Source organism: Sturnus vulgaris, chromosome 2 (genome assembly GCF_052056855.1).
Source record: "Sturnus vulgaris isolate bStuVul1 chromosome 2, bStuVul1.hap1, whole genome shotgun sequence".
In the NCBI taxonomy this organism is placed as follows: domain Eukaryota; kingdom Metazoa; phylum Chordata; class Aves; order Passeriformes; family Sturnidae; genus Sturnus; species Sturnus vulgaris.
In genome coordinates this window covers 40,914,775-40,941,963 of record NC_142244.1, presented here as the reverse complement: position 1 = coordinate 40,941,963, position 27,189 = coordinate 40,914,775, and the positions used below count along the sequence as shown (strand labels likewise).

At 39.3% G+C, this 27,189-nt stretch overlaps 1 protein-coding gene across 2 annotated transcripts; it reads right to left on the bottom strand.

Moving 5' to 3' along the window:
- Positions 1-303: 303 nt before the first annotated feature.
- On the bottom strand, positions 304-27,189 carry MTNR1B (melatonin receptor 1B). 2 transcript variants are annotated; one of them, XM_014877499.2, is made up of 2 exons: positions 26,973-27,189; positions 304-5,588 (listed from the first exon to the last, which is right to left on the bottom strand). In XM_014877499.2, the coding sequence occupies exons 1-2, from the start codon at positions 27,187-27,189 to the stop codon at positions 4,720-4,722; spliced, it is 1,086 nt and encodes a 361-aa protein (XP_014732985.1). In that variant the 3' UTR covers positions 304-4,719. The 2 variants fall into 2 exon arrangements, with proteins under 2 accessions (XP_014732985.1, XP_088015496.1); XM_088159370.1 differs by lacking the exon at positions 26,973-27,189 and adding an exon at positions 11,185-11,245.

Sequence of the window (27,189 nt, the reverse complement as noted above, 5' to 3'; positions counted from 1 at the left end):
TCCAGGGCTGAACACAAGAGTCTCTGCAGTTAGTGAATGGGACAGTTCCACCTCTGTGACCAAGCCCAGGGGGGTCACACAGTGAATCACCTCCAACTCCAGTTCTTAAATTAGGAGGCTCAAATTTTTCACAGCTCCTTCATGTTATTAACCTGGAGTAATTTTGTGCCACAAAAATATTTATAAATATAGACTGAAAATATAATATCATTAGTTGGATAAAGGTATTACTAACAAGACAATGAACAGGAATCAGTTGTGTATTCTGCAGCTGGCAGTCATAGTGGTCTCACTGCATGCTCATTGTAACTTGAGGTAAAATATTGATTTATTATTACAGATAATAATGATGTGCAAGATCCAGTTAAACTAACAACATATCAATAGATGACTGAAAAGAAATGGTCTTCCTCATTTTCCATTAAATCTGTAAACATCTTTAAGTGCAACAAATTGTTCAGATGACCAAAACTGTTTTATATACATATTAAGAAATATATACAATCTTCCATATATATATTTATTCATTGGCAAATTCCCAGACTGGTGCAATTCATTAAAATACAATAGGGAAATGAAAGAAATAATTTTTATCTAAGTATGTTCTTAAAGGAAGAAGTGGAGAAACACATTTCTGCCCCTGAGAGTGAGTCAGGCAGAATTATTCCATTCAGTCAATAATTTAGTGAGAAATCTCATCGAAGTCAACAGTAATAGGACTGTGCCTTTAGTTTTAATTCTTCCTTGAGAGTGACATTTTTGTTTGCACAGAGAGACAGGATAAGACTAATGCATTGTTTCAGTCTCATTTAGACTTTACCACACCTCCACTTCTCTCTTTACTAAAACAGAATTTACAACTGGTCTTCGTCCATCTATGTGAGAGTAAACTTTTTTCCTAATCAGAAATCTACTGTAAGAACAGTTCTAGAATACATTTACTTATTTTAACTAACAGAAGATACAACACTTTTTAATCAAGGTAACATTAAAAATTTGAAAACACTCCACATTTTCTGGAAACAGACTTTTTCCCTGAGGCCCTAACTTTTCCTTCACTAGTTACCTTGTGCAGGACACAGGGTCTACCTGACTTTTTTCCTCTTTTTTCTTAAAGTGCCTGTATCAGATATGCTGGTGTAAATACTTTTACATAAAAAAGTAATAATTTCCTCAAAGATGCATAAATCTGTTCAGAGCTGATATGTTCTTCCTGACTATACTTTCAAATCATGCTGTAACTATATCAACTCTCTTGACAGTGCATTTATAAAGTTTTCCTTCAAACTAAACTTCAGGGAAATGGATTTTGAATTAAAGTAAGAAAAGGGAGAAAATTAATTTAAGGCTTCTGATGCAGGTAGAAATATACATTACTATACAAAGACTTTTCACCACTGAGAGCTGGATTTAGTCATCTAAATATTATTTTTATGCATTTAATTGACTTACAGGAAAATATGAACTTTATGGATGTGATTTATTTCCAGGTCTACTCAAACACAATGCTTTGCAGTAATATGTGGTATAAAACTTATTTTAACAGGTGTGAGTTATTGTCTATACATCAGGACTGAACAAGTAGCAGTACCTGGCACAATAATAGCAAAGTTGACTTTGCAACCACCATGTAGGGCCTCTTTCAGGTAATGCTGTGGTGCTAAAATCCACACCTAATAATTCTGCACTGTTCCAAAAATTTTCCATCACTTGTGAGAAAGGATCTAATTTTTGAACACTTCTCTGTATGACAGTGTGAAACACTGGCACATGTTGCCTGGAGAAGCTGTGGATGCCTCATCCCTGAGAATGTTCAAGTCTAGGCTGGATGGGGCTTTGAGCAACCTGGAATAGTGGAAGGTGTCCCTGACCAGGGCAGAGTAGCAGAAATGAAATGATTTTTCTAGTCCCTTCCAACCCAGGCCATTCCATGACCCAGTGATTCTATTCAATTACTTGTGTGAGCTTCATTTAAGATAGTTGGGAACATATCAGAACAAGGATTCTGAGTGATATTTAATTTTTAAAGAGCAGATATAATTTGTAAAATGACTTAATATGAATTTCAAGTCTTCTCCTCATGAGTATTGAGAGTGATAGCAGCTCATTTTTATGGCCAAAGAAATGGTTCCAACATTTAAATTCATTTTCTGGAGCTAAACCAATAACTTTTGGACTCTATTCTGACTCGTTCCAGTGAGAGATAAACCAAGGTCTATCAATTTACTTCTAATTATAATTCACCTATAAGTCAGACAACCAATTTTGACTTTCAAGTCAAAATTTTGAGTACTCAGAGAAATCAGAAGAAGCAGGATTGTGAGGAATCAAATTTTATATCCTTTCCTACTCTTCAGAGTAGGAAAGAGACTCTTGAAACTCCTTATTTACTCTGGGAGAAATTTTACATGTAGATATACATGTATATTTATTTTGTATTCCCTATCTTGCTGTGGAAGTCATGCAGAAATATAATACATATCGAAATTGTTTCAGACTTACAAAATTATTTTTCAGGTAAATCTATTATTAATTAAATTATTATTATATATAAATTATAAATAAATTATTATTAATGGTCGTTACTTTTAGCCACAATATTTTTATTTTCTGCCATGAGGTTATATTTGGCCCATCTCTATATTACCCCTATGCACAAAGTTTTCAGCTTTTTATCAGCCTACTACTGTATGAGTCTGAGGGTACTGAACTTCTGAGATTATCAGAAATCATGTGAAGAACATGAAAGCAGGTAAAATAATAATCACATTTGTTACTTTGCTGTACTTCACGTAGTCTTTTGGCAAACTTTTAAAATACTGTTGTTCTTTGATATTTTTCTATCACTCTAGCAACATAAGGGTGATGTTTAATATATCTTTATGGCTTCAGAAGAAGTATATTTGCTGTACAAATTAATATTACTACGGAAATATTTTTCATAATAGCCAGGTCAGGAAACCCAAACTGGAATGTAATAGCAACCTGAATTCCTCACTGTCCCATTTCAATACCTGACATGGATTTACCAGAGACCTAGCTCCTCTTCCATGAACAGCACTGCTAAGAAATGCTAAGAGTAATGTGCATTTCAAGACTAATGGTAAAATAAGTTCATTGACTGTGTGCTTGTGCACAGATCCCTAGGCTGATTTAGAGACAGTACAACCACATTGTGTAATTTACTATAATGCTCTAGACTAGAATCCAAATTGTAATCTGATCTGCACAGTCACTGGAAAAGCAGAAATCCAGTTGGAATTTGAGCTGAGATTAAAAATAAAGTGGAAAAGATTTTTTTTTTATGAACTGCAAATATGAAATGCAGGTAAACTATTTATGGAATTAAGATGACCCATCTTTGCCTGAAATGTGTGTGTGTGAGCTACCTGATCTTTGTTGCAGTCAGTGAAAGTACAGCTACTGAGTTCTGCAAATCAGCTCCCATGATCAATAAAGATATCTGTTTCAAAAGAAAAGGAATAATTTCCTAGAACTCTAAGGACTACAGTGATTATTTAGAAAATGGATTGTGTACATACATCTACACTGGGTTCATCCCAAATTAAGCAAGATAAATCCCTCTCTAGCTATCCAAAATTAGGTATTTGAACTGGTAATCAAAGTTGCTTTTAAAGTCAGTGAAAGGAGACCAGCACCTCCACAAAGCAATGAAACTTATCCTTGGATGTGTGTTTATCATCACAGATGGAAGGGAACATATCTCCACTATGGGGAACCACTAGCAGTGGGTCTTGTTTGAGATTAGATGTAGACATATGAGTCAAGTATATCAGCTACCATTATAGTCAAAAGGGCATCTTCTTTTGGTCTAGCATCATTTGAAATTATCTAGGATATCCTGTCTAGTGTCCAGTTGCCACTCCAGATGATCACAGGTCATATGCTATAATTTCCAGTCTGTCACAATTGTGTAAGATGTGCTAAAGTGCATCAAATGACATTTTATATAGATATTTTGGTAAATTAATGAAGTTCAATGAAAATTCAATCTTTTCTAAAGGAAGAATATTGTGTAAGGTAAATCTGTGAAAAATAAACCAGTTACGTTATCTGCCGTAAAATTAACCACAAAAGATGAACAGAGTAGACACACTGTATTCCCATTCTCAATGTATGTAAGTATGGAAAACCTGTGACGAAAGTCTCTAATGTTAGTATTTGCTTTTACACAAATATTCTTCTATCCAGTTTACAAATTGGATTCAAAGACACCATTACTGTCACCAGTACATGCACAGAAATGAAATATTTGGCTTATGTGTGGAAAATAGAGTGTCTGTCTCACCCTCTGTTCAGATACAGAAGGGAGGAAAATACAACTCCAGAGCCTTGATGAGCTGCTGTACACATGGACTCACTACATCTTCTAGGAAATGAATCCTGATCCTGTATAAAGAATGCAAAACTACCACTGAAGTAAAAAAATACCTCATTCATATGTCTGGAAGCAGGATTCAGCTCTCAGAATTAAAACAGCTTGCACCCACCTGCTGCTTTAATTCTGAAACGTATTTTCAATTAATATCTTGTATAAATCACAAATCCAGAGCAATGTGCTTTACTATGAAGACAGTATTCTAGTCATAAAGTGTGATCCAAGTGGAAACTTCCCAAAATAAAGCAGAATGACTAGAACATTACAACTATGATCTTGATTTTTTCCACAAACAAATTCTTGCATTGACTATTACATATTTACAAGGTTTCAGTTTTCATTTGGTTATTGTTGTTTAAAGCAGGAGAAGGCTTGCTCTTCTGGCCATCGGTTCCTCCTTTGGATGTGTCCTGGAAGAAAAGCCTTGGCATCCACAGTGACATTAAAATTCGTTTATATTCATTCCGAAAATTCTGGTTAAGAAGACCATATATTATTGCATTAAGGCAGCTGTTGAAATAGGCCATTAAGTAACTTATAATGAATAGCCATTCAGGAACTTTTGGTGCCATTTCTGTAGGATCAATGGCTACAGCCAGTCCAATGAAGTTTAGAGGTGCCCAGCAAAAGGCAAAAATCACAAAAACAACAAACATGGTAAGAAAGTTTCTGAAGTCACTTGGCTTCAATCTTGGCTTTGTTTCTGACTTGACTCGTCTTCGAACTTGAAGCACTAAAACCCAAATTCGAAGGTAGCAGAAGCTGACAATGGTGATAGGGACGATGAAGTGAATGACCACAACAGCTATTGTATAGTAGGAGCTTGCAGTCTGGACAAACGTGCATGAATAGATGCGTGGATCATACTTCAGAGAGCCAACAAAAAAATTTGGCACAATTGCAATTACTGTTAATATCCAGACTAAGGAGACATACAACATTGTATTCCAACAGCTGTACACTTTGTCATAGGCAAAACTATGACATATGTAGCAATATCTGTTTATTGCAATTGCAGTGATGTTGAAAATAGATCCTATTACACTTAGTCCCATCACAAAGCCACTTGCTTTACAGTGTGTTTCACCCAGTGTCCATCCATTGTGGAAAATAGCTAAGAGCACCAGTGGGTATGGATACAAGGCCACCACCAGATCAGCCAAGGCTAGGCTCACCACAAATGCATTACCTGGAAGGAAAGAAAAATACAGAGGCATAAGTCTGAAAGCAAGTATAGCTATGAAGAAGAAGAAAAATGCATCCAATTCTTTTGGATGTCTGCAATGCTAAATTATTGGTTATGTCAGCAAGCAGCTGGTGTATATAGGACCAATAGGGAAATGATTTTACAATGCAACTTGGAATACCACACAAATATCTGAAGCAACATGATGCTTCAAATCTGTTGGTGACTGGATTATATCCTCCTTGCTCTTTTTATCTCTAATAAACATAGCCATTGGTGAGCTGTTACATTAGACCATGTTGAGTTGTAGCTAACTCCATGGCTGGATTGATAAAATGAAAAAGAAAAAAAGTCTAAATTGTGCCAGATAGGTAAGCCATTATGCCATTCTAACCTATTACTGGAATACTAATGGGCTTGACAAGCAGGAGGGAGAAGGATACACAAAGATGAGGTCTATAGCTAATGGAAGGATGTGTTGTTTCATGTATTCTCTAAATTGCTGCACAGTACTCTGCAGAATAGATCTTTTCTGCATGAATGGCCTACCCATACTGCGTATTTTCTGATTGGATTATCTAAGGAAGAGTGAATTGTCTTCATCACTCTGAAGAAAGGCATATTTAATTATATAAAGAAAAGTTCCATTAATGCAAGAGGAAGTATTCATATTTTCTGCTGATGATATTTAGGGAATATAGGTGATATGGTTGAGCCCTATCATCTTTCTTTCACCAGTGTTCTTTTCATCAGTTTGAAATTTCTGACATTGTATCTAAGGGTTTCTTATTATAAAATAATGACAAAGTAAACTATATTCCTGAAAAATATTCTTTAGGAACCTCACTCTAGACAATAGAGGTACTAATTTTGAATTCTTGGCATTTAGGTAGCAAAAAATGTATATGCTTTGTATGGTTTTGTATATGGCTTGCACACTCTTTTTTCTTTCCTGAAAGTCCTTCACAGCATGAACTGATATGGAAAAAATCCAAGCAATTTTTAAAATCGTGCATGGAACATGATAATTTTTTGAAAAGAGCAGTTAGATGCTCCATTCTACAAATTCCGAACTTAATAGTCCTCAACTAACAAAGCCGTTCTCCATGTCATATTAAGAATGGCATTAACTGGAAGTCATAAAAGCAACAACCATGTAGAAATATACTCATCAAAAATGACAGAATTTCACATCTACTCTGTTTGCTCCACTGCTTTACATCTGTGGCTTCCTGAATTAAGGAATGGGGAGCTATCTTTCTCCCATATGCTTTAGGGGACCACCATGCTCATCAGAATTTGCACAACAGCAAGTAAACTTAATGGAAAGCAGAATTATTCATCTGTGCTCTCAGAAACATAGTCCATCTCAAGAGTGGGACACAACTTATTTTAGATAGTTCTTTGTTATATATTTAGTAGCCTGTTTTATGTATTTTAAAAAGCTACACAAGTCTTTTCATGGCTGCAGCTTTATGATTTATAAGGAAAGATTGAACAAATTAGGGAGATGATTGAATCATCACTGGGCCATGGTAATTTCAAATAAGCAAAGCAGGAAGGATATAACCTGTTCCTATGATTGTTGTGAATCCAAACAAGCTTCAGTCACAATAAGGAAGTTTCAAAGTAGATATAGAGAAAAAAAATTTAATGGCAAGAAGAAGGAAGTGTGGGAACACCTTGCTTTGAGTTTGCCACTGAAGATTGTAATAAAACATAAAACAAGTATTTGTCAGTACTGGCCTAGATAAAGCTGATCCCTTTGTACAGGAGATGACTGTGAGCCATGTGGAGCCTTGTGGTAAATAGGACAAAAAACCAAAACTTACAAAAGAACAGGGACATCTTTTCAGAATGTATTTACATCATGGCAGAAAGAACTTCTCTTGTGTTTTTTTATCATTGTATCTGACATTAGAAGATAGAGAAGTCAGAAGTTGGAAGTCAGAAGAAAGGAAAGAGGAAAAAAGACTTTTTTCTCTTTTAAAATGCCTTTTGGAGAAAGAGATAATTTAGTCTAGTATGTGCACTAAGATTAATCTGAACTCTAAGGCCTCCCAGCATCAGCTTCTACCCAAAATGTAATTGTTCAGTTGAAATAGAGTGAGCATTCAGCTCTTTCAATCACTTTTGGAAATTTACTGTAAAGTACATTTAGTAAGATATTTTCAAAGTTTTAAGTGCAATTCAGGACTTCTTGAAAATTCCAGGTGAAATGAATAAATACATTGAGCAAGGAACTTGTCAAAAACAAAATTTACTAGTTTACAACTCAGAAGAAAAATGGTCCAATATCTATAAAGGCCTCAGGTGATTTGTCACTTCTATGGCTTTTTACAGGGTTGAATGTTCCCACTGTGCAGTGCAAAGTAAGGTCCAATGGTATTTTTCTGCTTTTGTGGATGACTGCAGAATTAAGTTTAATGTTTATTACTGAAATGAATAATCTACAGAAGTAGAGAGAAACTTTTCTAATTCATAAAACATAAATAAACAACATTTTGAGAAATCAAAGGTCTTAGACATCTTTTATGTGCTTGGAGAAAGTAATGTTCCTTGATACACCTAACCCAGGGCTTTTAGAGTGGCTTAAATTACATTTATGATATAACTAAAGAGGTAACTTTTTGATGCTTGTAACAAAATAGAAAGCACAGAATTTTCATCTAGCTGGAATTATTATCATTGTGTCTGGAATTGATGAACTTCGTTCTTAGATTTCAGTTTCATAAGAGAGAGAGAGAGAGAGAGAGATTCATTTTTTCCCTGGAATGGAAAGACTTCTTAATTACAAGCTCCTAAATGCCAAATATCTTGCCAGGTATTTAAAAATATGCACATCTGTGCTGTTTTAAACACTGATAGTTGTATGCATAAAAAAAGAAAATAAGTTCTACTATTGACTTTGGGTGCAACAGAACTAGATTGGTATTTCATGAAGTATTCCTGCATATTGGTTTTCTTACTACAACTAACAAGAGAAAGAGAACTGTCACACCCTCTTGTAATCATTATATGACTTGATTCAGAAATTTACTCATGGAACAAAATTTTTTGGTAAGACAAAAACTTTTAAGGGCTAAGGATCTGCCTTTTGAAAAGAAAATAGTGTCTCTACTAAAACCAGAAGCAATTGCAATGAGAAACTCTTATTTAAAAGGTTTTTATTTTGTCTTTGGTTTTAAACTGGTGAAAATGCTTCATTATATATCATGGTATTGTTTGGGTGGGGGTTTTTTTTAGGTAATGTTTTGTTTGTTACACATTTGTTTAGCAAGTTTTTGTACTTTGCATACAGACATCACCCTCTTCAATCTGTGGCATCAGCAGCAGGTGGAGCAGAGAATTAAGTCTTTCACACACTAACATTTGAATTCCCTGTGACAGTACAAGCCAAGACCTAGGGTAAGCTTTGATTTACTGAGACATGTTAATTTGGTATAATGCTCAACAGTGTGTTGCTAACAGAAGGTGTAACATAATGCTTTAAACAAATGCCAGATGGGTGTTTGTTTTCTTTGACTATGACAGTTTAAAGGCAGTGATATGCTCTTTTGTAGTTTTGTTTCATGATTTCAGATATTAGTGAGGTATACTGCAGACTTTGATGTAAGAGAAAGGGACAGGCAATAGATTTCCACTAGAACAGCATATTTTAGAGACTCTAGCAAAAAAATATGGCATAAACAATGAATCAAAACTGGTCTTCAGTTTATGGAACATCCAGGTTATTTCTTTTTTAGGAAATGTGTGTTCTATGAAACTGTTTAGAATTATTGGTCGTATGTACAAAGGAAAACCCACCACTGGGAGTAGAATCATAAAATCATTCAGAATTTAAAGGACCTTCAAGACCATTAAGTCCAGCTGTTAACCCAGCACTGCCAAGCCCACCACTAACCCACATTCCTCAGTACCACATCTACATCCCTTTTAAATACCTCCGAGGATAGTGATTCCACCACTTCCCTGGGCAGCCTGTTCCGGTGCTTGACAACCCTTTCACTGAAAAAAATTTTCCTAATATTTAATCTAAATCCACCTGAGCACAATTTGAGTCCATTTTGCTCTTGCCCCTTATCTTGTTACCTGGGAGGAGAGACCTGGCTACAACCTCCTTTCAGGCAGTTTTAGAGAGCAATAAGGTGTCCCCTGAGCCTACTTTTCTCCAGGTTAAACACCCCCAACTCCCTCAGCTGCTTCCTTCCCCAGCTCTGTTACCCTTCTCTGGACACGCTCCAGCATCTCAGTGTCTTTCTTGTAGAGGGAGGGCCCAGAACTGAACATGGGATTCACCAGTGCTGAGTACAGGGGGGCAACCCCTGCCCTGATCCTGCTGGCCACACCATTGCTGATCCAGGCCAGGATCCCATTGGCCTTCCTGGCCACCTGGGCACAGACTGGATCATGGTCAGCCACTGTGGACCAGTACCACCAGGTCCTTTTCCACTGGGCAGCTTCCCAGCCCCTGCCACCAAGCTCTGGGGTTGCCTGGGGTTGTGGTGACCCCAGGTTTAGGACACAGGACTTGGCCTTGTTGAACCTCACATACTTGGCTTCAGTCCATCAATCCAGCCTGTCCAGATCCCTTTGCAGAGCCTTCCTGCCCTCCAGCAGATCAAGACTCCCATTCAACTTGGTGTTGCCTGCAAATTGAAAGGGCATTCCATCCCCTTGTCCAGATCACTGACAAAGATATTAAACAGGACTGGCCTGAAGAAGAATGCTGGAGTCACAGGAACAAAAGCTTAGCATGTAGAAAGGACCATGAGATTGTGGCTAAGTGACGTGCAGACTCCTGGACTGGAACAGAACTGTGTTCTTGGCCCTATATCTGCAACTATGAATTAGTGCTGGAAGTCACGTTTGCAGGAGGTGAATTTTAGGCTTATTAGGCAGATCTCTGTTTTTGACACAGACTTACTGAAAAGAGGTACCTAAGTAACACTGTAATTTTTGAGATCATTATTTTAGCATGCTTGGCAACTAGGCATGAATGTAACCCAAAACAAAACCTCCACTTTTTCTGCATGCTCACTCTTCTCCTTCTGGTTAAATATGGGAACACCAGTCCTTGCTGCAAGTTTGGCGCCTTGAGTTTGCCAATAGACTACAGGTGCAAAAGTGCTGTGCTGTTAAAGGTGAGTGAAAAGGCCTGAGGTTTGCAACCCCCTGGCTGCTCAGTTTTGCTTGCCTGTGGCTTCCTTCCTCTGGTGCTGGTGGAACGGTGGTGGTTCTCTGTTGCCACCTAGTGCGGGAGCCACAGCAGAGACAGCACACTGCATCACCTAGCAGGGCCATGGAAAATGACAGTGGCTGGTTCTTCCAAAGAAAAACCCTGATCATTAATCAGATATTAGATTTATGGGGTGATAGATACTTTTCTGGGCTTCTGATACTTTCTGAGATTGCAGGAACTTTTCCAGTACTGGGTATTTTCAGAGAGAAAAGGGGAAGCAGAAGAGGCAAGACAGGCTCTGCTACTAGAAACTTCACTGTTGCCTAGTGTTTAGGACACTTCCATGATAGAAGAACTTTTCTTTGAGAAAGACTTGAGTTAATGTCTCCCGTAGTCCCCAGAGAGTGCCCTACTCACCAGCCCTGCTGCTCTTCTGGGGTTAGCGTGCTTGTCTCTTTCTAGGTTATGTTCAAGAATTTCAGCCTAGAATCAGAATACACAGGTTACCACTTGTATTGCAGAGTGCTCTTTATCAGTATGCTCATAAAAAAAAAAAACAAAAAAACCCGTAAAGAATCCTTCTCATGATTTAACAGCTGGGAAACTGAGATAGACAGGTGCAGGAACTTTCCAAGACACTGATTAGGAAGAACACTCTGGGTTCTTGAACCTGGCTCTTACATTTCTCTGTTAGATAATATCACCTCTGTTTGGCAGCACTGGTCCAGCTTTCTTCTCCCAGGTGATATCATAGTGGCATACTGATGCTGAGGGATGGAGCCAATAGAAGAGCTAGAGGTATTAAATAAAGCTAGCTGTATTAAAGCAAACAAAAGGGAGTCGTTGCTGCACTAGGTAGTAAATCCTTAACAGATTTTGCAGATGTAAAAATTTTACTTTTGTTCAAAGGAAGACTGGAAAAGTACTAGTAAGAGTACTTATTTGAAGTACTACATTTGAAGGTTACTTGACAGAAATACCATACTAGGATGGAAGGAATCACAAGTTGTAATAATACAGAAGCATCATGCAGGGTTGCTCTGTTCTCTTTTTCTCCTCAGTGCCTGCTTCAATCTACTGTTAGAGACAGAGTATGAGTATAGCTGTGCCTCGTTCTGTGTTTCCAGCCATCTGAAACTGAGCTGCATTTTGCAACAGGCTTGGGGGAGAAGATCCCTTTTATCCATGCCCTAACAGTGAAGTCAGTCTCTTGCATTGAGGATAGTCTAGGATGGAAAAGGCCCATGTTGTTGCTGAGAGAATCATAGATTGTAGAATCATACAATGGGTGGAGTTGAAAGGTACCTTAAGCATCATCTTGTTCCAGCCCCCCTACTATGGACAGGGACACCATCCACTGGATCAGATTGCTCAGTGCTCCACCCTGGCCCTGAACACTTCCAGGCTTAGTGCACCCACATTTTCTCTGGGCAACCTGTGCCAGTGCCTGACCACCCTCACAGTAGAGTCTCTTACTGATATCTAATCCAAGTCTACCCTCTTTAGTTTAAAATCTCCCGTTTTTCAGTTCAGATGTCACACAGGGAGCAAAGCCAAGGTGTTCACTCTGAGGGCTCAGCATTAAGGGCATCAGTGGCAGCCCAGCCTCAGAATCCCCAATTGCTGAGCACAATCACTAAATAACAACAAAAACTGACTGTTTTTCACTGGTTCATGAAAGAAGTCATGCTTTCTATATCTGCCAGTACATATCAGCTTAATTTTCTTCCCTTGAAATAATCACAGCTGTTGATTGCTTCAACCAAGAAAGAATAGGAAACCTAGTTGTACAACAGTAAGTATGAAAACTCATTTACTGCTGACAAAGGGGCTAATACAAAAAGCTGTAAAATACAACAGGTGCAATCTAGTTAGATCCTGTAAAGAGCTGGGAAACCTATAATTTTTAATAACTTTTTTTTCCAGTGTCCCAGCCCTATATTGTATGTCATAGAAAAAAGGTGAAATATGTAGGATTTTATAAGATGTTGCTTGTGAAAGAAACAAACAAAAACCCTAAGCAAAACTTGTTCCAGATCAACCATAAAAGATTAAAGTGTGGAAGCAAACAAAGTAAGGATATTTCACTTCTAAAAAGTCTTGAAAAAATTTTATTATGCCCTGACAGATTTTAATTTATACTGTGTGAAACACCAGTTCATTCCATTGCCTTCATCATAACTTTCATCTTTGCTACTGTCTTTAAACTGTATTTGTGTCAAAGGAAATTATGTTGATTTTTTTCTTTGTTACTGCAAGAAAACATTGCTCAAGACTTTAGAATAATTTAACTTTCACCTTCTTTTAGAATAAAAGACATGAAATTGAAAAATGAAAATCATTTTGTTCAAACTAAAACCATGTTTTGTTTCGTTATGCTGTTTGGTTTGTGTTTTGCTTTAATATTTGCTAGCAGATTAGTTGAGTTAAAAAAAAAAAACAAACCAACAAATCTCAGACATTAAATTGTTCTATTTTAAAATATAAGGCTTAAGATACTACTGAAGATACTCAGGCTATCAGGCTGGTATATGAAGTGAATAAAATTGGAGACTATTGGAGACTATGGGACACACTCAGGACCAATTTTCCAAGAGATTTGATGAGCCATGATATGGTGCATCTTGTAGTTCAGCCCTGCAGACCAACTTAAACAGCCCAGAACTTTTTGACCAGTGTAAATGTTGGTATCTCCTCTTTCAGAACTGAAGTCATGCAAGGGGCAATTTCCACAGTGGTTTGCTCAACTGCTCCATAGGGCTGCAGGTGAAGGACTTGCAGCCTGTGACAGCTACTTGTCAATTCCATCTGCAAAAAGAAGCCAAATCTATGCCCATTATTCCTGCCACGTACTTCTGGGTGTTCCCCTGTGTTTGACTCCCAGACACAGTGGAGGATCCTGGATTTTTATAAAATAGGATCTGATACACTGCAGTAAATAGAGTACACAGGAACATCTAATTGGAAAACACTTATGTTGACACTATGCCAATGATTTGAACAACATATGGAGTCCCTTCATTATAATCTTTTCTTCTCTTGTTTCCTGTTTCACCAAGGAAGAAAATAGATGATACTTGATGAAATTGGCCATTATAACCTCTCAATAAGGAAAAGTCTTACCCTTTCTGTTCTGAGTTTTTGGAAGGCCTCATTCATTACTGTACATGCATAGGGAGATGAATGTCTTCAGAAGCTGTTGTCAATCTCTGCCATCTGCTTCTTTTGGAATCAAGGTCTTAAAGCAAAATACAGTGACATGATTCATCTTATAATGATACTCACAGGTTTGTAAACAGCATGTGAGCAGATGAATAAATAATATGCTTTTACAGATGATTGTGTATTCTCTTCTAAAGTATAAGCTGCTTTGTGTTCCAAGTCAATACAGACAAAGTGTGTAATGATCATTTGCTGAATCAAGGTCTTTTCTGAGAGCCAGTAGAAGCCTTGAAAAATGACAAGACAAAAACTGTGCTGTGGCTGGGCCTTCAAGTCATGATATTGTTGAGGCAGGTAAATGAGGGGTGATAGGCATGCAACCAATATAGCCATAGAATCATGAAAGCTGGATTTGATCTCTGGAGTTCATCTAGTCCAACCCTCCCATTCAAAGAAGGATGAACTACAGTGGGTTCAGGGCCATGTCCACTCAGCCTCTCACTGTCTACAGCTGCAGAGACTCAACAACCTCTCAGGGTGACCTGTTCTAGTAAGGAATCAGTGTACAGGATATTTACTGTTTTCACTAGGGAATAGAGGCAAGATGCTTCCAATTTTGTGACAGATGAGGGGTCTACTTGATTTATTTGATTTAAATAGCAGTGGATACTTAAGATCATACCTGTTACTATGCATGCCTCTGCATAGTCATTATTACCAGACAATGTCATTAACAGTGAGCTAGACTTGCTTGGTCAGAAGAAGAGACTCCATTGCAGATTAGAATGGATGGGGCTATGTTTTTCTTCTGCCTTTGGATTCTTTGTGACAGCAGAACCTTTTGAAAAATCTTTGATTGGACAAAATAGTCTAAGCTAAACAGAGAACTTGGACCAATAAACCAACATTTCAAGACCAGTAAATCTACAGACCTGTAAAGGTACAGAACTCTGGGGGAGTGAAGTGTGAAGTGTGGTAAGGGCTGTGCAGAAAGAGGCAGGAGGCACCAGCTCCCAGCAAAATCATTTTCAGAAAGCAATTCCCATGGGCTTTAGCAAGGCTAGAATGCTCCTCCTTATCTAGATACTCACATGCTAGGTTCAGCTTACCCCAGCTGCAGAATCCTGTTCCACATGCTACTTTGATGACCTTTGAGCACTGTGAGCTGTGTAACCAGCCCTTCAGACCAGCCCTGTGTGGCAGTTCTAGCTGATATACCATGAGTGACCTGGTGACCTGTGATCCAGAACAAGAACTGTGGGTGACTTCTGTCTGCCTAACCTACCGAGTCACACCTCTTTTACTCCGTGAATACACTTGCAAACTGGACCCAACCAATATAATTTTTTACTAAGTCAGGCTCAAATGGAAATGACTATATATATACACTTCATGAGAATGTTTCAGGGTGTTTGAAGGTCACCTACTTCACTATTTTGTTTGCTCTCCATAAGCAGAGCAGATATTCTTGCTTCATCTTTAACCAGGAAGCTGACTGTACAGTAAGTTTTACAGTCTTTATGGTCCTAGCCTACCAGATGTTTTGTAAGAGTGACTAAAGAGGACAGTATTGTTTTCAGATTATCTAACCAAAGGCATAATTACAGGACCTCAGACTAGTTAATTTTTCTTCTACTTTGAAACAGCAGATGCCCAGTGTTGCAATTGGACTCTGGATTGTGTAGTTGAGGTTTCATACCCAGCACCATTATCATAGGCAGAATCTTATAAGCTCTTTCAACCCACTTACCAGTAGATAATTTTTTCTAGGCAAATCAGTGTGGTTAAACCATCCTTTTACAAGGCCTGCCTCAACATCTGATTAATATCTTACACATTTTGCTTCTAATGTCTGCAAATTGAAGAATAAGAAAAGAAAGGAAAGTCTGGCTTAGCATGAAAACGGATTCAGAAAGTAATCTTTTGTCCATAGGCTCTAACCCCACCTGTGAATATAATAACAAGTACTTTTGCAGTCACTTTAAAATTATCACAGGGAGAGTTTTTGTCCTTGAGTAGGAATGATCTAAATTTCCACAGCAGAACACTCACTTTCTGGCACTATATTTTATGCCAATAAAACACCTGGAGTATAATGGTGTACTGACTTGTGGCAGGGAAGTTTGAATTTTGAAGTTTGAAGTTTGAATTCTAAATATTCTTTCTGTCATGACCCCTAACATAACAAGACAAAGATACTAGTCCCTTATTAATCAGATATTTTTTCCTGTGTAACAATCCAAAAATTACACCCTATGCATTCCAGTGAGTAACAACTGATTTCAATCAAGCTGGTTGGAATGTTTAGTCTCTTGAATATATTCCCAAGACTCTTAAGAACCTCAAGTGGCAGTTCACAGAAAGGAGGGATGGACAACTCCCAGCTGGCACATAGTGACTATGCCACTTGCACATCTTACTTGTCTTGAAGAAAAGCAGCATGTTTTAATACAACAGCCTTTTATTTGTCAGTAGAAAATCTAATTAGGGTTGACTACTTCTAAGAACATATTTTAAAAGTCCTAAGGAATATAGCTCTAATGAATTTCACCATGGACAGGATCTGCACAGAATGGGCATCTTGAATAGACACTTTTTTCATTAAACTATGTGGATAATATTCAATAAGTAGGTTATTCTTACTTAAATAAAAAGTAAGACATAAAAATACCTAGATTGATATTATTACATATTTCATAGGTGACAGCCATCTCACAGAAGGTTCTTTTCCCTATTTGCGCTCAAATGAAACGCTGTGTATGCTTGAATTATTTGGGAAAATGGAACTGACTTTAAAATGAGAGGACACTGAGAATTTCAGGCAGTATTGGAGCAAATAATGGAGACATGAAGATGCCTCTTATTGGTTCCTGTCTTCTTTGCAGCGATACATTTTACAATTTGCTGATAGTTCTAAACTTGCAGTTAGTTAATATAATTATATTTGCAAGAGCTGAGATACCAAGCAGATATTTTTCCTGTTAGTCAGACTGTTAGTTCCAGTAGCTGCATGTGATATCTTCTGACAACAGTTGTTGCCTACGTTGTGCAAATATGGCAATCTAAACCAACAGGTAAGCAGATGCTGTTCTATAGCAAAAAGATGATAATATTTATGGAACTATTATATAAATTATTACCTTCATAAGGTATTTAAACATTGAAACTGATGCAGATCCATAAAAAAAAGGTAAAAAATTAGTAAGTCTGTCAGAAGGGTTATGTTTCTTCTGCAGGCATAATTTAAGCAGCATTTATTAAACAGTGTAATCAAATACCTCTACAATTAATAAATAATTTAAAAAAGAATCCCAACAATCAAGATTCTAGCCATTTGATGAACATGTTTAGGGTGTTTTTATCTGTTTTCATATCATGACATAGCTGTCCCATGTGCAGCTGAAATGTCAGGAAAATGCTGACTCTGATAATAGCTCAGTCCTTATCAGTATGGAGATCAAAAGTAAAACTGAAGATTCTAAAGCAGCTACTGTTGTTAGGAAGGACACACCACAGTGATTTAGACATGTTTCTGTGGGATTTTGCTGTCAGGAAATCTGTTTTATTCCCATATCAAGGTGGAAGGTTAAAAAGCAGAACCAGTGCTCAGATTGATTTTTAAGATGAAAATTGCCATAGTATTAGCATTCCTTTCTGTAAATGAAAAAAATGGTTTTACCAGCTCAGGAAAACATGGCTGTTTTCATATGTATTCTTGGGAACAAGGCAATAGCCAGTCTGCATCAAGGTACCAATATGCCCTTGTAAAGGATAACTTGTAAGAAGCTAAAATCTGAAGCATATCTGAAGGTAGTGGTACTCATAATAGATCTGAATTGGAGTAGGAGTAGAATTTACTCCTAGAGGCAGAGAATGGGTTGTCACTGATTTAATGGAATGAGAGCAGTCTCCTATAACATCCTCAACACAATGATTCAAGTCACCTGGTGAATATATATCTGCTAAGAGTAGATGAAAACATTAGTTTTTTAAGATGATTTTTCCTAGCTCTCTATGGGGAGGTTTGGTCTCTGAGCCCTGGCTGATTGTGCCAAAGAGCACCATGACTCCTTGAATTGCTTCTGCTGGTCCATCCAAGAATAGAGCTTTACTGCAGAGAGGTCATGCCTCATGCAGTCAGTGTATCTTGCAAAAGGAATGTCAGTCCAGAGTCCAGGAGAGAGCTGGCAGGAAAGGGAGTGCTCCTAAGATGCACTGGAACTGCCATAATATAGCTGCTAAGAGCTCCTTCGAATTTCCTGTATCTGAGAGCATGTTTGTGTTGGTTATTTCAAGGAGATGAAGGGTAACTTATTCATACTGAGCTGAAAAAAAAAAAAAGAAGAAAGGCAAAAGCCATGTGAACTGTGTTAAACTAGGCTTTATGGAGAGCCTGAACACAGTGTTGCAGGAAAAGCATGGCACTAACAGCATCCTTTGGTTTTCCTTCCCTTGAATCATGGGTAGAGTGGACTTGCACCAAATGAAATGCACGCTAAGATTCTTCTTTACAAATTCAAGAAAACATACAGCTCAAATAAATCCTTATCATTCTATTTACTCTAAGATAAGCATACCAATAGCTCCACTTACTAAGTGGAATAGGACTTAATATTACATTCTAAAATAAGACTATCTTGGACCTGACCTTGGCAATAAGCTTCCTATTTGCTTATCAATAAATGGAATACTTACTGTACAAGATAAAAGTAAATTATAATTAGAACAATGATAACTTGGCAATAATGTATTGCCAAGTGCTTCAAATGAAGATACAAAATACCCTGTGGCTGCAGAATAACTTGCCCCAAGTTACATTTTTACCCACAACAGGATTCCCTGTGATGCAAATTGATAGAGAAGTTATTTTTCTATTTTATGATGTTTCTGTACTCCTAAATACTTCTTTCAATCCCTCTAGGCTCATAATTACCTTACAAACTTCCTATTTCTGAAATACTTTAAAATTCTGTATCCTTTAGATTTTTTTCTCTTCTAGAACAATCTGAGGTTTCCACTTTTCACTTTTTTCTAAATTTACCTCCTTTGTTAAAGAAGTTTTCTTATTGTGCAAATTAGTAATGCTGGTTTTTCACTTTGTTCTTCTACTTTTAGAATTATTTACACGTTAACGAAGTTAGAGTTATTGTTTCCTAAGTAACTTTGAAGACTTATTTTCTCATTTGGTTACTATTTGAACCAAGTCTCAAAAAAGAAAAAAAAAAAGGATTAAATTGGTGATGAACTTATTCTGCTTCCTCTCCAAGAAAAGAAGCATAATTAGAAGTATGAGATGAATCACAGGCACATGACTGAATAGTTCTAGAAGTTATATAGAAAGATTTGGAGTATTGACCATTTGGAGGTATTTTCTGGGAAGAGGTTTCATATCTTCATGGACAGACTTCACCTAAGCATATGGGATACCAGCTTGCAATCCAAGCTGGCAGAATGAATAAAAAGAAGTTGAGAGATGGGAAGAGAGCTTGAGAAGAAACCATATAGTTTCTTCATTTAACACCCAGGGCAAGGGAATTTTGGCTTCAGGAAGGTGGTGGCAAAAAATATAGAAAATAGGAGCTCAAACATTGTGGAGCTCAACTGAAGTGGTAATATAAAAAGCAGTAGAGTCAGCTAAAGGGTGCAGGAGCCTATGCAATAAAATAGGGGATCCAAGCCCAGTGAGAAATAAAAACAAAACTTTATGGAAACAATTCTGCTAGAATGGAATTGCTGGTGATCAGAGAAGAGAAATACTAACCAAAAGGTCTACTGTCTTCATAAAAGAAGGGAAATGAAGAGATATGCAGAGACACACACAGAGAGAGAGAGAGAGAGAGAGAGAGAGAGAGAGAGAGAGAAGATATCCTGGTAAAGTCAAAATTGCATTGGGGAAGAGTTGTAAAGACAATGTGCAGTGAAGAATGCAGAAAGCTGAAATAGGATGAGAACGCCTCCCTTTTGGTAGGAAAACATTAATGGAGCCAATTTAACATCAGGTCCTCATATGTAAAGGGGAAAACAGAACTGGCAGCTGAGTTCTGGATATACACCCAGCAGATTTCTCCAATTCAGTCTATTTGCCATATACCCTAGCCTTTGTTTTCATAAAGAACAAAGACATCCCTGAAGAGCCTGCCATAGAAAATAAGGTTGTATTGAAAGCAGATGAGATTATTTTGGTTAAATTAAATAGAAGAATAAACAAAGCAGACTAAGAAGGGGGCTTGCACATTTTGCTAAATAAAAGAAGCTAATTAGGAAAGTGAAGTCAGCTGTATTGAGGAGCTTAGGGACTTGAATGTGGAGGAAGGTTGGCATTTCTTAATATTAAAGGTACAAAAATATTCTCTATAACTTGCATCCAAAAGAGGGAAAAACACAAGAAAACGTTCCAGATCTAGATGGAGAAAAAGTTGTCTCAGTAAGGATACTGGGGGCAAGAAATGAGGCTAGAAGTAAAAGATATGTCCACCAAAGAAAACTGCTAGAGAGCAAAAATGGGTAAAATGGAAATTGAAACCCCCCCCGAACTTCTTTGACTTTGCAAAGACTTCTAAAATGACTAAACTGCCCTCTCAGCACAGTAAAAAAAAAGAGGAAAGAAAAGGCAAGTTACTGGGGGAGGGGGACCCTGAAAATCGAATTAAAACGGCTCCTGGTTTGAAGAAAGATTTTGCTAGACCTTTTAATAAGGACAACAGTGGTGGTCTTGGGGACAAGGCAGGCTGACAGGTGAGGAATTAGCATATCTAGAATAAATTAAAAATATCAGAAAGATTGAATATACTTGATGGCAGGAATTTCTTAACATCTGTTATCTCAAAGATAGTGTTGTGCTCTCAAAGTATTGAGAGCTACATGTGGGACCTGTAAAAAGGGGCTGAAATGTTCTTTAGTTCTCACTGCCAGTAGGGAAGTGCAGATTTCTCTCAGGCTTGAGTGATTTGATTTCTCTGAGTTTGGCTCCCACATGCATCCCAAAGAGCAGTGTTGCCATGACTCACTTGCAGCTGTGGTGCTCTCACACTTTACTACCCATTTCCTCCTCCTTTGCTATGGTGCTGCACAAATGCTGTTTCTTTTTGCATGAATGGTGCTCGCAGTAAGTCAGAAAAGCAATTAGTCAGGGAGTACTAAGAGCAGTAAAACAGTGTTGCCACCTCTGGAAGATTAATTTGTCTGCCATGGAGTATGTGCTAACATGGCACCTGTATTCAAGGTGGGAAATTCTTGAAAAGGAAGAATGAATCCAGAAATCTTTGGGCTCTTAATCTCAATTGTATCCAAGACTGGAGAGACAAACTCGGAGGGATAGGAAAATTAAGGATGCATATAAAGACAAATGGAATACAAGTCAATGTGAGCTTACACAAAGTGGCTGTACCAACTAATCTGATAATCTTTATTTAATAAAAGTAGACTTGGACTTTCTGGATCTGGGAGGTTGCTCAAAATAGATCTAGTCTTGGAATCACCAGGGTACCACTTACAGTCTGTTGCTACCACTGCCTGGACAATGATGAAAGAAAATTGTTGGACCAGAGGGAGATAACCTACATTGAACTAATTTTGTCTGTTTCAGAAGTATTACATCACAAAACACAAAGAGAACTAATGAAATTTTGTGATAATACAAAGTTGAGAGCCTCCACTGATACATGGAAATGTCAAGATCTTTTTTTGCTTGAGGACTAAAAGACCAGAAAGTGGATAGAGTATAATAACATGAGATATGAGGTCAGGTACTGAACGAATAATTGTGTAACAACAACAAAAAAAGAAGAGCTGCATCAGCAAGTGACTGCACCAAGAACAATCACCTATATGATGCTACCACATAAGAGCAAAATGTGGCTTCAAGGCATACCAGGTCCATTTTGTCCGTCCAAGAAAAGACAGAACAGAATAGAATGTTAATATTTTCTTGAGGGTATTGGTGCTACTTCATCTGCACTACTGCTAACAGGTCAGGTTTCTGTTTAAGACATTAGTTTAGTTTGGGTAAGTGATCTTAAAGGCCTAAAAAACCCAGGAAAATGAAGGGCAGAGCTACTTTGAGGAAACTAAAAGTATTTGACTTGTTCACTACGGGAAGAAAAAAGGTTGAGGGGTAAACGTGTTTACTCCCCATTAATATTGCACAAAAGTTCTCAACAGGTGGAGAAACAATCGATTCAAATTAAATGACAATTGTAATTCTACAAATAAAGATATCTGCTCTGAGTAAGCAACTAATAATCAGAAAGTTAAAATAAAGTGAAAACTAGTTTGAATCATGGTAAGAGATAGAAGAGCTTTATTTTAAGTGTTGGGTTCAATGGATGTTTGTGAATGCTGAAGCTATGTTTCCATCAATTTCTTAGCATTGAGCACCTTCTAACTGAATGTGAGAGCAAATATGAAGGCCAAACACACCCAGTCCCAGAGCTACGAATTCTGTGGATGCAGGGTCCAAGAAGTCAGGAGTACAAAAACTGAAACCATCAGAGTGGGATCTCATGATCTTCTCATCAAAACCTGTTCTTGTCAGTGTCACAGCTGGTATTAAAAGACAATTTTCCCAAGTGGTTTCAGAAACAGGTTTCTCCACTGTAGATTCCATCACAGGAAACAACTGTCCTGTATCCCAATGGACAGGAAAAATAATAGGGCAGGAATAAAGAAGGGAAAGAGAACTGGTGTTGCCAAAGAGATGAAGAATAATTGAAAACAGATTTAACAATGAGGATAACTTACCTTCAGGTGTATCACACAGATGTGGAGTGAAGGCTATGGAAAGGGAAAGAGCTTGGAAAATACTACAATACTTGCTTATATTGCTGAATATGTTTATTTAGTAAACGGATAAGTACCAATATTATAATTCTACATACAGGATTTTTTATTTTGTACAGATTTACATATGAGAAGCATTGTCCATCTCTAGACCCACATACACATTAGACAGAATTAAACATGCAAATACACCAATGTTCTTACAGGTAAAAGAAACATGAATTTTGATTTAATTTGTGTTGCAACAGCACCTTACTATTCAAATGGAAATCAGTCTCATTGTGCTGTGTTAGCTGATATATATATAGAAAGGAAAATAGCGGAGAGGGTGAGGAGGGCTGACAAAATGCACTAAAAATACCACTTTCCACTAATGCATTATTTGGCAATGAACCAAGGTTAATATTAATATTCTGCCAAAAGTCAAAGGGTTCCAAGTCCTCATTACGATTTGAAATTATATTGAGTTAATGTGCCTAATTCTCACTTCTCACAGATTTTATGCTGGCTTTAGGACCAATGAAGTTTAAATGGTTTGCTTTATCTTTGTCCTCTGGGAGATGCCTTGCTGGTTCCCACCTTCTAGAGTGCTTCCTACCAGGTTCTTACCCCAGCCCATAATGTTACATTTATAGCTATGGCTATACAAAAGCATCTCTAAAGATCTTAAAAGCATCTAGTGGCTTTGATTTACGTGATGCACCTTCATGATACTTGATCACCCAGCAGTGGTTGTTGAGCTCATGTAAACTTTAACACTTCTAAAGTTCAGCAATGTAAAAGCTGCCTTCAACCGGGCATGTTTAATTGAAGACACACAAAATCAGTAATTGTTTTTGAAAATTCAGAACACATTTGACATTTCAAATAGAAAGGCAAGCTGATTTAATTTCATTATTTCCACATACAAAGTTTTATTTAATTTTGTAGTGTGTTAGATGGAATTACTCTCTTCCCAAATTAGAACTGATAAAAGCATTAATTTCTGTAAATTAAATCACTTTGAGAGATCAAAAGTTGCTCAGCCTCTCACAGAAAGACTGGGTGCAGTTATGTAAGACAAGAATGTTGATTCATACCAATTATGCTATGCATTACTTGGAAGAGTCTTCACAAATTTTCCCCAAAACCAAATTTAAATGTGGGAAAGAGGCTTCTGTATGATCTGAAACAATCATTATGTTGTAAGGCTGGCAAAATTCCCATGTTTGAGGAGTGAATGAGCAGTGTCCAGAAACCTCAATCCTACCCATTCTTTACGTCTCTCCTGCTGAACATAATAGGTACAAGCCCAAAGGCTAATAGGTCATTTTATTTCACTCCATTCTTGCACCTCCCATTATATAACAGCATTAGAATATATTTACTTTTGGTCATGCTTCACATTTAAGAAGAGTGATGCATAATTACATTGTTTCCAGTTATTAGATCTCTCTGTGAAGTCTAGAACAGAATGGTGTTGACAAGTCCTGGAGAAACTGCTGAAGTCCTGAAGGTATGATTACTTCTTGTACCACAGAAGTAGGTAGAGCTGGTTAATTTATTCCTTATACACCTGTGACTTATTTGAAGTCCCAAAGTCTCATCCAAGAAAAATCTCTCGTTAACTTCTTCAAAGGGAGCTGAGTGGTCATGATGCTATAGCTCTTCCTTTTTCCTTCGATCATCTAGATGTCTTCCTGTCATAACCATTCCCCAACTTCATCTTTTTCTTCTCTGACGAGGTCTAACTCCTTTCACACCATTTTTCCTCACCATTTCACTTTCTACTGCATTCACTCCCCTTGCAAGTACAAACGTAATTTCTTGTTTGCTCACAAAGGAAACCTGCTAGTCCACCTGCTTTTCCAACTTCTTTCCTTGTTAGAGGCTAAGGGCTCCCAAGTACTGCCTTAGCTCTCCACCATTTTCCCATCCCCTCTATCACTCCACCCATATCAATTTCCAGTCCTCTTCCACTCTGCTTCCTCCCTAAGAAATTTTACCTGAAAAGACTTCTGTGGACATTTACTAAACTATGCCCTTTCAGTTCCATCTCCGAGAGTCATGTCTCCCTGACGTAAAACTAAGAACTGGCAATTTAAAAGGTATTTAACCTTATGACGATTATGCAGATGGAATTCCCTGCTGTTCTTCACAGTACTTACCAAAGATAAAGAGATCTTTGGGACAAGGTCAGCAACATCACATTAAGGATGATCCTAGAAGGAGATCAATTAGTGCGTATTTAAACCAGATAAGACGACTACGTTCGATTTGTTTTGATTTTTTTTGTTTGTTTGTTTGGTTTTCTCCCAACAGTCCCAGGGTGCCAGAGAGTATCACCTGATACTTTGATCAGTATCTTGAAACTTATTCTTCCAGGCATTGCTCCCGTCCAGTCCAAACTCCCCTTTCCTGTTGTTTGGGCGAAGGGAACGTTTCAGAACAGAGCCCCTCTCTTCCTCCCCCTGGATAGAATTTGATGCCTCCGGCCGGCTGCCGTCTCCAGCGAGAGCCTGTTCCCTGGGCGCTTCCTGCCCCCGGAGCCCAGGCGCGAATCCCTCGGGAATTCGCCTTCCCCCGGCGCCGAGGGGGCCGGGAGAGCTCCGGCGAGTCACGGCGGGTCCCTCGGGACTCCTTGTCCCTCCACGGCGCTGCGCCCAGCCCAGCCCAGCCCAGCCCGGGGCACGCAGGTCTCCGGCTCCGGGCCGTGCCGGCACTGCCGGCCTCAGCACGGCTCTGCTCCTCTCGGCTCGGTCCCCTGGGACTGACAGCCCGAGCACAAGCGCATGGACCAGCGGCTGCCTCCCCACGTCGTCCCTCGCTCAGCCAAAGCACCCTCCCAGAATTTCTCAGGCCCGGCGCTGATCGGTGGGATGAGATCGCTCAGCCCCATATAAACGGGACTTGCCGGCATCCCCCCGCCTGCAGTTAGACGTGCAGCGATGGGGGAGCGCAACACTTACCCCTCCATACACTGCTTTTGTCCCTAAGTACGGTTTAACTTAAAGCAAGGGCGAACGAGCTCCTGCTCCCCGTTAGCAGGAGCTCTAGTCACCGCACGTGAGACACGACAGCGCTTGGGAAGCGACACTGGCTAAAAAAACCCAAACCAACACCCCCTCCACCGCCAGGAGAAACAAGCCAGCAGCTCTCTCTCCTTCCCCGTGGCAAGGGAGCACCCGCTGACACAGGGGACCGACGGCAGAGCCCTCTGGCTCCGAGAGCGGGGAACGCAGTGCTTCGGACTTCGGCCAGCTCTCAGCAAAGTTTGGCTACCCCGACCTGCGTGCGCATGGCAAAACGAGGGAACTCGAGTCTCGAAGAAATGAGGAGTTCCGGGAACAGCTAAGTACTATAAGAACTGTAGTAGATACACCACGATTTCGGGGGTAGCACTTTATACTGCACCGACACCCAGTATCCAGCCGAGTGCAGGTGTGCCCAGCTCTGCGCATCAGGGAACAATCGGCTCCATCGACGGGGGGAGCCGGAGGGGGTGTAGGATCCGCACGCAGGGGGACGTGCGCGAATCGGGCAAGTTAGCAAGGAGGCGAATCAGAGAAGTTGGTGCGTAACTACAGAGTTATGTAGTTTGAAACACATGTAACCAGCCCGGCAGAGAAGAAGAGATAAAGACAGTAAGTTTAGCAAGTAAAAGCCGTAGAGCAACATTCAAGCACACACAAGGAGAAATCATAGACACGATTCAAAGACGATAGCCTGCTTTATTTGTTGTGTTCTGGTTGAAGGATATGCGATGAGGAGACAAGAAGGCGATTTCGTGAAAGACTACCGTGAACTGTGATGCAGGCTTCAGAGAGCGGGCTGAGCCGCTTCCCCACGCATGCACAGCACCGTATCTTTAGGACTCTTGAGCAAGTTTTAAAAGCTCCTCCTTCATTCCTCCGACCACTTTGGGCACGCCGGTATTTTAAGCAGATGGCACGGATTCCCCTCCTCGAGAGTTCCGCAGAGACCACATAATGCCTCATAAAGAATCACTGAGCGACCTGCATTCCCGGACGGAGGGCAGGACGGAGCTCGAGGGAGCGCAGGGGACGTGCGCTGGGAAGGGTGACTGAGCGCCTGGGGGTCCCTGCACACAGTACAGGACAAGAACCGATGGATGGGTGCTCTGGTACCCTGCCTTCAGCGGCCGGCTCGCACGGACTCGATTCCTCAGGACAGCTGGAAGCGAGGACCAGGATAGCGGCGGGACTCTCCGGGCGCTCGCTACTCCCTGCCACCGCTGAGGCAGGGTGCGGGGGTTAAGCCCTTACCTGAGTTCCGAAGCTTGCGGTTCTTGAAGACGGAGAGGATGACCAGGAGGTTGCCCAGGATGTCCACCACGGTGGTGAAGATCAGCACGCTGGACAGCACCGGCACCACCCAGGCTGGCCGCGGGGCTCCCGCCGCCGCCGCCTCCCGCTCCGCCAAGCCGAGGCGGCCGCGCCCGCCCGGGTCACAGCAGTTCCTCAGGGAGCCGTTCTCCAGCAT